The following is an 11,950-nucleotide window of genomic DNA, read 5'->3' as shown; positions in this document are numbered from 1 at the left end:
TACCTGCATCCACTGCAGCACATGTTCAATCCCTGGCCAGGGAGCTACCCACATGGTGCAGGGGACCTCTCCTGACTCACCTGCTGCTCCCCTCAGCAATGTATTTCAGTCAATCTGCCTGTTCTGTTCCCCACTCTGTCTCTGGTGAATCTTCTCACCCCTGTACCTCTGGCCTATACTCCAGCTCTTGCATGCACAAATAAATAAATCTTCAAAAAAAAAAAAGAAAAAGAAAAAAAGACTCAACATCTACCAAGTATCTCCTACATGCCAGGTTTTGGTTAAATTGTTGGTCATACAACAATGAAAGAAACAGACCCTCCCCCTTAAAGTGCTAAGTCTAAAAGGGAAGAACCAAGCAAGCATGATACAGCATGGTAAGTGCTACAGGAGAGGTGTGCACAGCTTTCCCACTGCTCTGCATGTTGTTCTTGGTATTCAGCTACATAATTTATCTGGTTATTTTTCTCTCTTCTGTTTCAATTTTAAAGCCCCCTAAGGCCTCCCTGGTGGCACAAGGGGTTAAGACACAACCTATGAACCTTCCCGCAGCCACTGCAGCACAAGTTTAATCCCCAGCCAGGGAGCTACCCACATGGTGCAGCAGACCTCTCCTGACTCACCCACTGCTCCCCTCAGCAGTGTATTTCAGTCAATCTGCCTGTTCTGTTTCTCACTCTGTCTCCAGTGAATCCTCTCACCCCCCACATCTGTGGCTTGTACCCCAGTTCTTGTATGCATAAATAAATCTTAAAAAAAAAAAAAAAAAAAGCCCTCTACATGAGGACAAGTGTTCTGCCAGAAACATTCTTCTAATTCTTGTGAAATTCAGAGTGGTACAAGAGACTGGAAACTCCCCAAACAGGGTAAATGGCAAGTAAAGCCAGGATGAGGAAGGAGGAGTGTGCATTTAGGTGGCTAGCAAACCCAGCTGAGAGCAGGCACTAAAAGATAAGTTTGGAAAGGCCCGGCAATGCCTAACATGGACTACAGATTGCTCAAAAGGAAAGAAGATTCTTTGTGCTGGAACCACGAGGCAACAAGGACCTATTGTAAATTATCAACTCTGGTTGATAAGATTAAAATGTTATTTTAAGATTACTCAATCAGCAATGTTTTAGAAAGGCTGAAATCAGAAGATTCTGAAAGTCAGAGGCGGGTGAGCCTCAACAAATACCTGAGAACTCTGGTTCCAGGCACTGGAGGGCTAGGCCAGTTCCTGCCTTGGAGGAGCTCACAACCAATAGAGAAAATTAACAAAAATGTAGTGTAGTAGCTATGATGACACAGGCATTGGTCAATACTACAAACCTGGGGAGATAAAGTACAGGGAGAAGGAGCTACTGTAGAAAAGAAAGGAAAGGACACAGAATGGTCAACATCAGTTCTTCAATTTCACTTGCCGAAATAGTTAGCTATGAGAAAATGAAAGAGAATGTTAGAGGGCAGATAAAGAGTTGGGACAACCTGTCTAGATTAGGAACCAAACAGCTAATGAAGGAGGAAGAGGAATGTTCTCTTAGCAGTGACAAACAAGAGGGCATGGTCATATAGTGGGCTAACTCAGTTTCCTTCCAGGATCCTCTATTAATCCTGTTCAACAAAACTGAAGACAGCAAACAGTGTAGGATGACAGGCCAGAAAGGAAGCTAGAAAATAATTTATGGTTGCCTAGAAAGGGATTCGGCATGGAATTGATGGAGAGGGGCCAAGGGAAATGTCGGGGATTTCAGTGTTCTCTATCTCGTATGGATGGTTGTAACCAGTGAACATACAATTGGCCAAACTCAAACCAAACACTTAAGAACTGTGCATTTTATTATAAAGTATATCGCTATTTTAAAAAAGAAAATAAATGCTAACATGAAATTATAATACTTGAAGAGGGCAAGAAAATACTAGAACTGTTAAGACTCAAACAAAGATGGAAATAAGACACAAAAACAAATTTCCCAACCAGTCTGAGAACCAAAGGGATTTGGGTAAAGGGTAACTGACACCTCCCATTTACCAGAACCTGAAATAGACTCTTTAAGATTTATTTTATTTATTTATGCATACAAGAGCTGGGGTGTAGGCCGGAGATGTGGGGGATGAGAGGATTCACTAGAGAAAGTGGGGAGCAGAACAGGTGGATTGACTGAAAAACACGGCTGAATGGAGCAGCGGGCAAGACAGGAGAGGTCTGCTGTGACATATGTGGGTTAGTTCCCTGGCTGGGGATGAAACTTGTGTTGCAGTGGTTGCTGATAGCTTCATAGTGCTGAGACTTAACCCCTTGCACCACCAGGGAGACCCAGAACAGAGTCTTTTGTGTATGTCAGCTGTCATCTCCAGATCCACACTGTTCAACTAAGCCCAGATAGATATGATCTCCTGATCATCCCAGGAGAGAGTGGCCTAGCTGTTACAGAGAAGGTGGGGCCAGATGAATGGAAACATTATAGAGAGTTGCATAGACTGTGATCTAAACTATGTAGGAAGGCTGGGTACCATCAGAAGGTAGAAAGGAAGAGGAAAAGGAGGTGGGGCAAAGGCAAGGGATGCAGGAAATGTCTGTGAGAATTTCCTTAGATACTTGAAAAAACAGGAAATTCAGTCCATCTCTGACCCAACATTCTCTCCAAAAAAATTAAAGAGTAATATATTTTAAAATCAAATTTAGTAAGTCAAAACTCTGCTGTTGAAGTATTTAAAAGGTCTGGAAAAACAAGCATCCCACTGTGACCACATGAAAGGAATTTTACACCTACTGTTGAATTTTCCTTTGGAAAGCACCTTTTTTTAAAAGATTTATTTATGCATACAAAAGCTGGGGTATAGGCCAGAGACGCAGGGGGGTGAGAGGATTCACCAGAAACAGAGTGAGGAGCAGAACACAGTTATACTGACTGAAATACACTGCTGAGGGGAGCAGCGGGAGAGATAGGAGAGGTCTGCTTCGCCATGTGGGTTGCTCCCTGGCTCGCTGGGGATCAAACTCATGCTAGAGACTGCGGATTGCTTCATAGTGTGGTGCTCAACTACTTTTGCCACCAGGGAGGCCCCATGTCTAAGTTTTTTATGCTACCAGTTATTCTGAGATGCATCCTAGGCTGAAAACAATTGTTCTAGGAGAAAGAATCCAGGACTGAATAGCGGTATAGATGAAGATCAGAAGTGTTTTCAGTTTACCTGATAAATTCAGTGCTTCCAATACTTTGATCAAAGGCTTTATTTGATACTTTCGTAAACACAACACTGTAAGGAACTGCCCAACCCAACACATCAGCCCATTCTTCACCATTAAGGGGGTGAGGCAAGATCAGGACGCCACCTTCCAGCTGTCTTCTTTTTTTTTTTTTTAAACATATTTATTTATTTATGCATACAAGAACTGGGGTATAGCCAGAGGTGCAGGGGGTGAGAGGATTCACCAGAGACAGAGTGGGGGCAGAAGGCAAGACAGGAGAGGTCTGCTGCACCATGTTGATTAGATCCCTGGGATCAAACTTATGCCATAGTGGCTGGTGATAGCTTGAGAGCGCTGAGACTTCAACCCCTGCACCACCAGGGAGGCCCCAGTTAACCTTCTTTCTGCAACCATTCTCTGTAGGCCCCTGCATAGTTGCGAGCCCTGTGGAGACAAAGAAGGTGAGGGAAGGAAGACCTGGGAGACAGCCCCCAATCCCTCCCCAGCTAGCAAATCACCCTCCCCCATACCCTGCATATCCAAGGTTCTGGGCCAGCTGTGTGGCAAGGAAGCCCCGCTTGCCAATCTGACAGAAGAAAATGAGATTCTCCTCTTCCAGCCTTGGTTTCTCAGCAGAGTACAAAGCCTGAAAAGCAGCTGGCTCCATCTGCAGGGCACTTTCCAGCTCAGACACTGAAGGAGGAGTCAAGAGGGCAGGGATAGGGATGGCCCTCTAGGGTTCAGAGACTGGGTCTGGAAGGACGCCTGAAGGTCGAACAAGTCTCCAGGGGCCCCTAAACAACACCTGATGGCCAACATCCCGAGCTCAAGAAGATCCTGCTGTCCCATGGGAAATCAGTCAAACAACCTTAGATCGGATACACTTCCCGAGGTACGAGGAAGGACAGACTCAGGCATCCAGCCCCAGGGCGGAGAGAGCTGGGCGGCCCCCTCCCAGCCTGTTATCCCCTCAAACAGGAAGGGCAAATTCTAAGGCCAAGGTCCGCCTCCAGTCAGCAATCCCAGAAAACTAAGAGGTAGTGAAGAGAATGCACGACCGACTCCCCACCCCCCTACATGAATTCCCATTGGCTAAGACCCTCTAGAGCCTTCTACTTCACCCGGCGCCCCAGTCCAGCCCATACCCGGAATGTTGAGCGCACTGGGGATGGTCCCCGCGGCAGCCTCCTCCCGGGACCTCACATCGATGAGCCGGGCCTGGCCCGAGGCCAGGAGCGAACGCAGTTCGGGGAGCGAGACAGTGGGCACTGAGGTGGGAGCATGTTAGCAGCGACAGGCGTCTCCCCCTCCCCCGGCAGCACCCAGCCAAGGAGGGTGTGCACTGGGGCCTCCAACCACGCCCTCGCCCCCCCCCCACTGCAAGCACCACCCGGGAGCACACTCAGGACCGGACGAGCCCTCCGGACCCCCGCACGCGCCTCCCCCCGCAGGATGCCGGAGGCACAGGCAGGACCGGACGAGTCCTCAGTTCGCCCCCATATGCGCGATTACCCGGAGGTTCCCGCCGCACCCCGGGGGCACACGCAGCGCAGGTACCTCTAGCCATGGTGCGCGCGGCGCCGGCGAGTCGCTGGAGGGTGACCCGGCCAGCCGGTGGGGCGCCCGCGGCATCTCGCCCGCGCCCCTCCGGGCCGGAACCGGAAGCGCAGGGACTGCCTCCCGCCCCGCCCCGCCCCTGCAGCACCTGCGCAGGGTGCCCAGACTCCAGCCCGCCGCAGATATCCTAGTGATTGTGGGCTGGGGCGGGTACACATGGGTCCCGCCCAGGTGCTAGGGCTTAGTGAAGGGTTCAGGTGCAGCGCTAGGACTACAGATAACTTTAGGGGCAGTACCTGAGCCTGGCCCAGCCGTTACTGGTCAAAGAGCAATGTGACCCTCCCTTGTGCCATGGGCCCCACAAAAAGAGGAAAACCAGGAAACAACTGTGGCTCTGAACATTTTATCTTAAAAAAGAAAGAAAGGAAAAAAACCTCCCCACAGGCGGACGGCCCGGAGTGGGCCTGTTCTCCCTGGTTCCAGAGACCATGAGACTTCCTCATAGGCCTTAGCTGTGTGCAGGCCAATCTCCTCTTCCTGGGAAGCAGCCACTGCTAAGCATCCTATCCCCAAGTTTCTCTAAAGCCTATTGCCCAGAGTCCTCAGGTGCCCATCTGAGTTCCAGGGACAGGAAGAACCAGCGGAATTGCCAGAGTCCTGGGGCAAATCAGAGCAGAGCTTGTCAGCCGAGTCTCTGCTGGCTCTGTTAGCAAGCACAGGGCCAGCCCCGCTGTGCCCAGCATCCAGTATGGAGGCAGCACATGCACTGTGCAAGAGAGACAGAGGGGCCCAGGGGCTGCATGGTGGCTTGGTGAGGCTGTCCCTGCATGTCCAAAAGTGTCCCTGTTTCACACCCCTGAAAGCCTCTTTATCTCAGGGCCTCTGTCCAAAGCCACACCTCTGAACACCCCCAGTCCCAACCCAGAGGTGGGCAGTGAAGGAAAAGGGCATGGGTTAGCCTGCTGCTCCTAGGCTCTGCAGTTCTCAAAAGGGCTGGAGGGTCCAAAGCCCTGAACCCCCAGTTAGTTGCTGTCGTTCTTGATGACGACCTCGACTCCATGGTGCCGTAACTGAGCTCGCAGCAGCAGGTTCTTGTTTTTAAGATCTTCCACCTGACACAGGAAGGAGGCAGTAAGGGGAGTGGGTGTGAAAGCTGGCACTCCAAGTCCCTCACTTATTCAGACATCTCCCAGGAAGGGGCAAAGATGGGAACAAAGTAGGGAGGCCCACACTGGCTCAGTGGCTCCAGGGTCGAGGAGGGTGATCCTGGGGACAGGGGTCTGACCTGCTGGCGAAGTACATCATTGTCCAACTGTAGCTGGTCAAAACCCTGCAGCTCCTCAGACAAGCGGTGGTTGCTCTGCCGAAGCTCCTGGATGTAATCACAGGCTTTGGATAGAATCCCACCTTTACTCTGCAAGAAGAAGCCCATCAAAATGAGTACATGATGCCAGCTATGGGATTTTCGTCCCAAAGCACCCTCACACTTTGGACCTCATTTTCCCCTGAGGGTGTTGGTACGATAGCTCCCAGGGATACAGATATTGCAGAGAGAGAAGAAAAGGAAAGCCATGTGTGCCCATTCTCCACCATGTCTGGAAACAATACCAGGAGACAAAATTCAGGCATCCTGCCCACTACCAGTGTCTTTCCATGACCTGGCCAGACTTGGTGCTCTCCATGGAGCAATCTGGGATGATCTTGGACAACTGCACAATCCAGTTGTTAATCTTGTCTCGGCGGCGACGCTCCACTGTGAGGGAAAGAGGGACAAGGTGACTCAGAGAGCGTTCACCACAGGCCTCAGGGCACAATTACCTGACCTTGCCCCAGCATGACAGCTGTCCCCAGTCCCACTAGACTCTCCTAGCTTCACAGCTGGATCCTACCTACCTTCATTATGCTGAGCCCTGCGTTTCTCATCCCGTGTCGTCCTGGGAGCTTCTGACTTCCTGACAACAGAGAGGGGGTAGTCAGAATTAGCATGAGACTGGAGTTAAGGAGTAAAGAATCACATAAGATTCAACAAATATCCAGACCACTTGGGGTAATTGAGAAGAAATTAGGTTACTCACGGCGAGTAAGGATGGGTCCTGGGGGCAATGGAACGCTGGCTCCCTCCCTGCAATACTTCCTGTGGTGACATCATCACAAAGAACTGACCTGTGAAGAGGCAGGGCCTATCAGGCCATGGGACCAGGAACCTTCTCAAGCTTCAAAGCCAAGCCATGGGTACCCTTCTTTAGAAGTACAGGTTTCTTCCTGCTAGACCGCCAGTCCCAGATTCATGGCCTGCCCAGGTCTTAGTTTGTTAAGGGATTATGAGCATATCCCACCCCCTCACAAGGTATCTCACCAGTGCCAGGAGGGGTCGCCTGCCCCAGCAATGCCTCTGAGCCCTGGGTAGTAACAACAGCGGCCGTACTCCCCGATGTGGCGCCCCCTGCCCCGTCTCCCACCGCAGTGCTGGGGAAGTAAGTATAGTGCGTCTCAGCAGCTGTCCCCTCCGTATCCACTGCATCATCACTGGTGAAGGCACCCTGGATCACTGCCTGGGAAGGGAGCAAGAGAACAGAATCCAGTGACATTCAGATGCTTTCCAATGAACTGCTCTGCAGCTTCTGTTCTTTGGGGAAGGGAGAGAGAAACATCTAGAAAGGAAGAAACTAGTGTCTGGGAACAGGCAGCCCTCGATGCCTCCCAAGCCCTAGCCACCCCCCAACCTGTTGGTTCCCTTTTTCATCTTATAACTCAGTTCTCTAGTGTCCCCCAACCCACACCTGTGTACCTGGGTCATAGACTGAGTGGCAGGGTAGCCACTGATGGCACCAGTGCCCTCAGTCTGGCCATCCAGCTGCCCCTCGGACACCTGGATCACCCTGTACATCACCTAGATGGGGAAGGAAGAGAGAGGATGGGCAGAGAAAATAACAGAGTAAGTACAGAGGCTCCCATGACTCCTCATAAAGATTATCTTAGATAGGGCCCCCAAACAAGACAGATACAGCTATTCTCCTGACAGAGGTTTTAGAATAGCTTTCCCCAGAGGTTTTAGAATAGCCCCAACCCATTACCAATCTCTACCCCAAAGCTTATATCCCAACACCCTCCCCCCAAACAGTCCACACTGACATCACATCCTCCAAGTCAGGTCTCCCCACAACAAATTCCATCACCTCCCTCAATCCCAACCCCAGATAAACCTGTAGCCACCTGGCCCCCTCCCTTACCTGGCCCCCATTCTCAGTTCTGAAGACGTACTTGACGTTGGGATCAGGGAAAGTGGCAGCGGACTGGATGCTGGCAATCGCCACACTGGTGGGGTCCTCCCCAGTTGCCACTGCACCTGAATTACAAGAGCCAAGGAAAAGGCTATACATTCCTGCCTGTCACCCTGGGTTCCACTTGCAAGTCATTTAGAAGGCAAAAGGTGCATAGGAGATAGAATGGGGGACAGGTAGGGAAGGGGGGTATATTAGTCTCAGTTCAGTTTCTACACTCACCTTCCTGAATCTGAACTGTCCCCTCTTCAGTTTCGGCTGTCTTCTGCTGCCTGTTTGTGAAGGGACAAAAGGGAAAATAAGGGAAGAAGAATAAATTAAGAGGTCATTGGCCCTTAACATGTGGCTCCCAAACTCAATGGCCTTCCCCACAAACTCTAGGTTAGGTTAAAGTGACAGCAGCTAGTACTTACTACAGAAGTAGGCCATGAGCTGAAATTGAAGCAGGAACCATCTAATTTAATACTAAGAAGGGCACTTAGAGATAGATTAATACTACCTGTACTTTATAAATGGGGAAATCACACTGCTTGTAACTGGACCTGACTCCAGAGCCAGTAGTCTGAGACATCTGCATTCTCTCAGGAATCCCTCCACATCCCAGACCCCACCTCTTCTTCACTCACCCCTTCATCTCTCTGTAAGGGGGCGCATCCGAGGATCTGGTCCTGCTTTGGGGATCTTCAGATCTCCTGTTCCACAGGCCTGAGTGCTAAGTCCTGATAAAAATCAAGGAGCTTGTAGTAAGTCACGAAAACTGAACAGCCTCCTCTTTCCAAAACTAAGGCTCCGTGATGACACAACCCAGTCATTGAAAGGGACCACCCACTTCATTCTCACACCAATGGGACTCCAGTGATTGAAAAAGCAAATTTACAAAGTATTTCTCAACTCTCACCTCTCCCCCTTATATCAGTGGGATGATACTGGAAGACTGAAACAATGTATTTCTGGATGGATTACTCTTAAAGCTACTAAAATGTATCAGGACAGGGAATTAGGAAGGGCCACCATTATCAAAAAACACAGGGTCATGAGCACAAAGCTTCCCAGCCACATACTGTGCACCAAGAAATTTCTGTTCTGTCATCTAGGAAGGGGAAACTTGAAACCCAATGCTATGGGAAAACCCTCAACCATAAAGACCAGAGTTGGCCCTTGCACCCCATACCACTGACAAGGCTCTTGTTTGGAGGTGTCTAGCTTTATGTAATGTGTTAAGATTCTAAGTTCAAGTGCATTATCTTCAAGGCTTTTCCATTTTATTTATCAAGCCTTCCTGTAGAAAAACACAGTTGCTAAAATGTTGCCATGATCACTCCAAATCAGCTGAGCCTCAACAAGAAGGGAAAAACCATGTCTCCCTGGTGGCCTAAGGGTTAAGTCTCAGGGCTACCACCGCCTACCACAGGCAGAGTTCCGTGGTAGGCAGAGTTCGGTTCCTGAGTTCCATGCCCCACCAGGGAGCTAACCCCACATGGCTCAGCAGACCTCTCCTGTCTCCGCTGCTCCCCTTAGCAGTGTATTTCAGTGGCTCCACCTGTTCTTCTCCCCACTCTATTTCTGGTGCATTCTCTCATCCCTCCCCCCTGCACCTCTGGCCTACACCCGAGTTCTAGCAAAAATAAGTACAATCAAAATCTTATAATAAAGGAATAATTCTTTAAAAAAAAAAAAAGAAGAAGAAGAAGTAGAAGAAGAGGAAGAAGGGGAAAATCTCCAGGCTCAGGGTTCTAAGGGAGAAGAGAGAATATGGGAGAAATCCATTGCCCTAGGACCTAGCACCCCCACACCTATCCGAAGAGCAGGAAAAACAAAAGGCTGAGCAGAAAGATACCTCCAGAAAGAAACAGCACAAAACAATAAAATAATCCCGTCGCAAAAGGGGTGGGATTTTTGTAAACTCTCCACCCATAGGTCCCCCAAACCTTTCCTCTCAAGGAAAAACGAGCCTTGTAAAGCCCATTTTTACGTAAAGTGTTAACCCCCAACACCTACCCCCGCGCCAAAAATAAAAAGGAACTGAAAGTGAAACTACGCAGAGGAAGTAGCGCCGCAAGAAGAAAGATCCCAGTCCCTAAGGGGAAGTAGAAGCAGACTACTGTTTCGGGACCACCTACCTCCTCCCAATCGGCAAAACTGAGGAGGGAGTAAGCGCTCCCCCGACCTTGCAGCGGGCTGCAGGGGGAGGCAGTGACGCTAGCACGGGGCGCAGGAGGCGGCTCGATCGCCCACAGCTGTCAGGCGCGGCGCCCCCGAGGGCACCTAGCAGCGGGGTCAGACGACCTATTCCAGCCTTAGCTGGCCCTCCGGAAGCCTTTCCTGAGTTTTAGGCTATGCGATGCCGACACCGGCCTAGGACACGGCATGCTCAGGCCAGGAGGGCCCAGAGAGAGCACTGGCTAAGTCTGGATACAAAAGGGAAAAAACCCAAGCCCCGAAAGAAAGTCGGGCGCCTGGAGCAACCCCAGAACGCGGCGTCGCCTCTCAGGGCACCCTCCAGCCCAAAGCGGGAGCCCAGCCCCAGGCGCAATGACCGCCAGCTCGCCGCGCGCAGAGAAGGCAGGGGCGCGGGGGGCCGGGCCCCGGAGGCGGGGGGCGCAGGGGTCTGGATCGCAGGAGGCAAGGGGCGCGGTGGCTCGGAACGCAGGAGGCGGGGTGCGGAGGCCCTGGGTGGCAGAAAGCAAGAATCGGGGGGCGCGAGGGCTAGCAGCAGGCAGGGGCACAGGGACCCCAGCAGTCGCGGGCGGCGCAGGGAGGGCTTGGGGTGCGTTCGGCCCACAAAGGGGGCCCGAGATAAAGAAGCTGGCGCGGCCCCCTCCCTCAAAACAAAGGCGTGTTCTCGGGACCTCCTAGACTACAAAACCACGGCTGGCCGCCCTGCCAGCCCTCCCGCCCAAGTCTCCACACCCCGCCCGGCCCCACACTCACTGGCCTCGGTTGCCTCGCTCGCCGATCTCCCCCGACAGTGTGCTAGGTCTCCGGACCGGGGTCTCTCCATGGGCAGCTGCTCATGCGCACTGCCTGCCCACTGCCATGTTAGTGAGGGGCGGAAGTTCTCCCAGACGCGGCCCGCCCCCCGCGTCTTTGTGCCGCCCACTTCCGGTCGCGACATCTTGTTGCGGGCTGAAAGGGGCGGACGTAGTCGGGGTTCGCTAGCTCACGGGTCCCGCTGAATCGCGGGAGAAGTACGGCAGGAGCAGGAGGGGAGCTTGTGCTACTGGATAGGGTGTTTTTAGTTCCAGGAGTTCCAGGAGTTCCAGGAGAAGAGGGAGAGAGTCCAGCTTTCATGCAGGGAGGGACTTAGGCCGAAGGCGCCATCTTTAACAAGGGCCATTTGGACGCCATCTTGGATCAGGACACCTTTTGAAGAGCCTCACACTAGTGATCAGCATAGATCTGCGCATGTATGGCTTTGGACATGCCTCTGTGTTAGCGTCAGCGGTCACTAACCAAAATACCTTTAAGGCTACCAACTTCTGTGAGCGGGACCTTGACTCCAGTCTTAGGACTTACCCTTAATGGATTTGGAGACACGAGGTGTAATGGAGAATTCGGTCTCTGGGGCCAGACAAACCCAGTTTGCTATCCTACTTCTGTTATAGAGCAACCCCGATATTAAAATGGGTTCCTGGCTGTGGGTCCTCACCCGCGCGCTTTAAAGGGACTTATGAAAACTCTACTACACACACAAAGGTTAATAAAAGGTTTATTTACAAGAGAAAAGGAAATAAGGAAAATGTACAACTCAGGGAAAAAAATAGGGAAATAAAGTCTTTAATGCGTCCTACCCGATCCGACGACCTGGAAACCCAAAGTCACTCTCCAAGCTGGCGGGACCCTGCGAGCTGGCGGAGAGCCAAAAATGGGGGATCCTCCAAAGCCCACATGTCTGCCTTTTATATCCACCTGGCTGCTTAACCCCACCCTCAGGTCCCAG

General features: G+C 51.4%; 2 protein-coding genes across 4 annotated transcripts; both read right to left on the bottom strand.

Annotated features, from left to right (window-relative positions):
• Positions 1–3,179: 3,179 nt before the first annotated feature.
• On the bottom strand, positions 3,180–4,805 carry TSTD1 (thiosulfate sulfurtransferase like domain containing 1). 2 transcript variants are annotated; one of them, XM_037504454.2, is made up of 4 exons: positions 4,730–4,805; positions 4,318–4,440; positions 3,703–3,865; positions 3,180–3,616 (listed from the first exon to the last, which is right to left on the bottom strand). In XM_037504454.2, the coding sequence occupies exons 1-4, from the start codon at positions 4,737–4,739 to the stop codon at positions 3,565–3,567; spliced, it is 348 nt and encodes a 115-aa protein (XP_037360351.1). In that variant the 5' UTR covers positions 4,740–4,805; the 3' UTR covers positions 3,180–3,564. The 2 variants fall into 2 exon arrangements, with proteins under 2 accessions (XP_037360351.1, XP_037360352.1); XM_037504455.2 differs by lacking the exon at positions 4,318–4,440.
• A 60-nt stretch (positions 4,806–4,865) lies between these two features.
• On the bottom strand, positions 4,866–11,051 carry USF1 (upstream transcription factor 1). Of its 2 annotated transcripts, XM_037506654.2 has the most exons (11): positions 10,942–11,051; positions 8,637–8,729; positions 8,233–8,282; positions 7,960–8,075; positions 7,518–7,619; positions 7,086–7,281; positions 6,805–6,892; positions 6,623–6,681; positions 6,388–6,482; positions 6,015–6,143; positions 4,866–5,841 (listed from the first exon to the last, which is right to left on the bottom strand). In XM_037506654.2, exons 2-11 carry the CDS (start codon positions 8,642–8,644, stop codon positions 5,752–5,754), a joined length of 933 nt encoding a protein of 310 aa, XP_037362551.1. In that variant the 5' UTR covers positions 8,645–8,729; positions 10,942–11,051; the 3' UTR covers positions 4,866–5,751. The 2 variants fall into 2 exon arrangements, with proteins under 2 accessions (XP_037362551.1, XP_037362552.1); XM_037506655.2 differs by lacking the exons at positions 8,233–8,282; positions 8,637–8,729; positions 10,942–11,051 and having other exon boundaries at positions 7,991–8,028.
• Between the last annotated feature and the right edge of the window lie 899 nt (positions 11,052–11,950).

The sequence above is a fragment of the Talpa occidentalis genome, unplaced genomic scaffold, assembly GCF_014898055.3.
Source record: "Talpa occidentalis isolate TD23 unplaced genomic scaffold, MPIMG_talOcc4v2.1 talOcc4.12, whole genome shotgun sequence".
Lineage (NCBI taxonomy): Eukaryota > Metazoa > Chordata > Mammalia > Eulipotyphla > Talpidae > Talpa > Talpa occidentalis.
The sequence above is the reverse complement of the archived record's forward strand: the minus strand, read 5'-3'. Positions and strand labels throughout refer to the sequence as shown.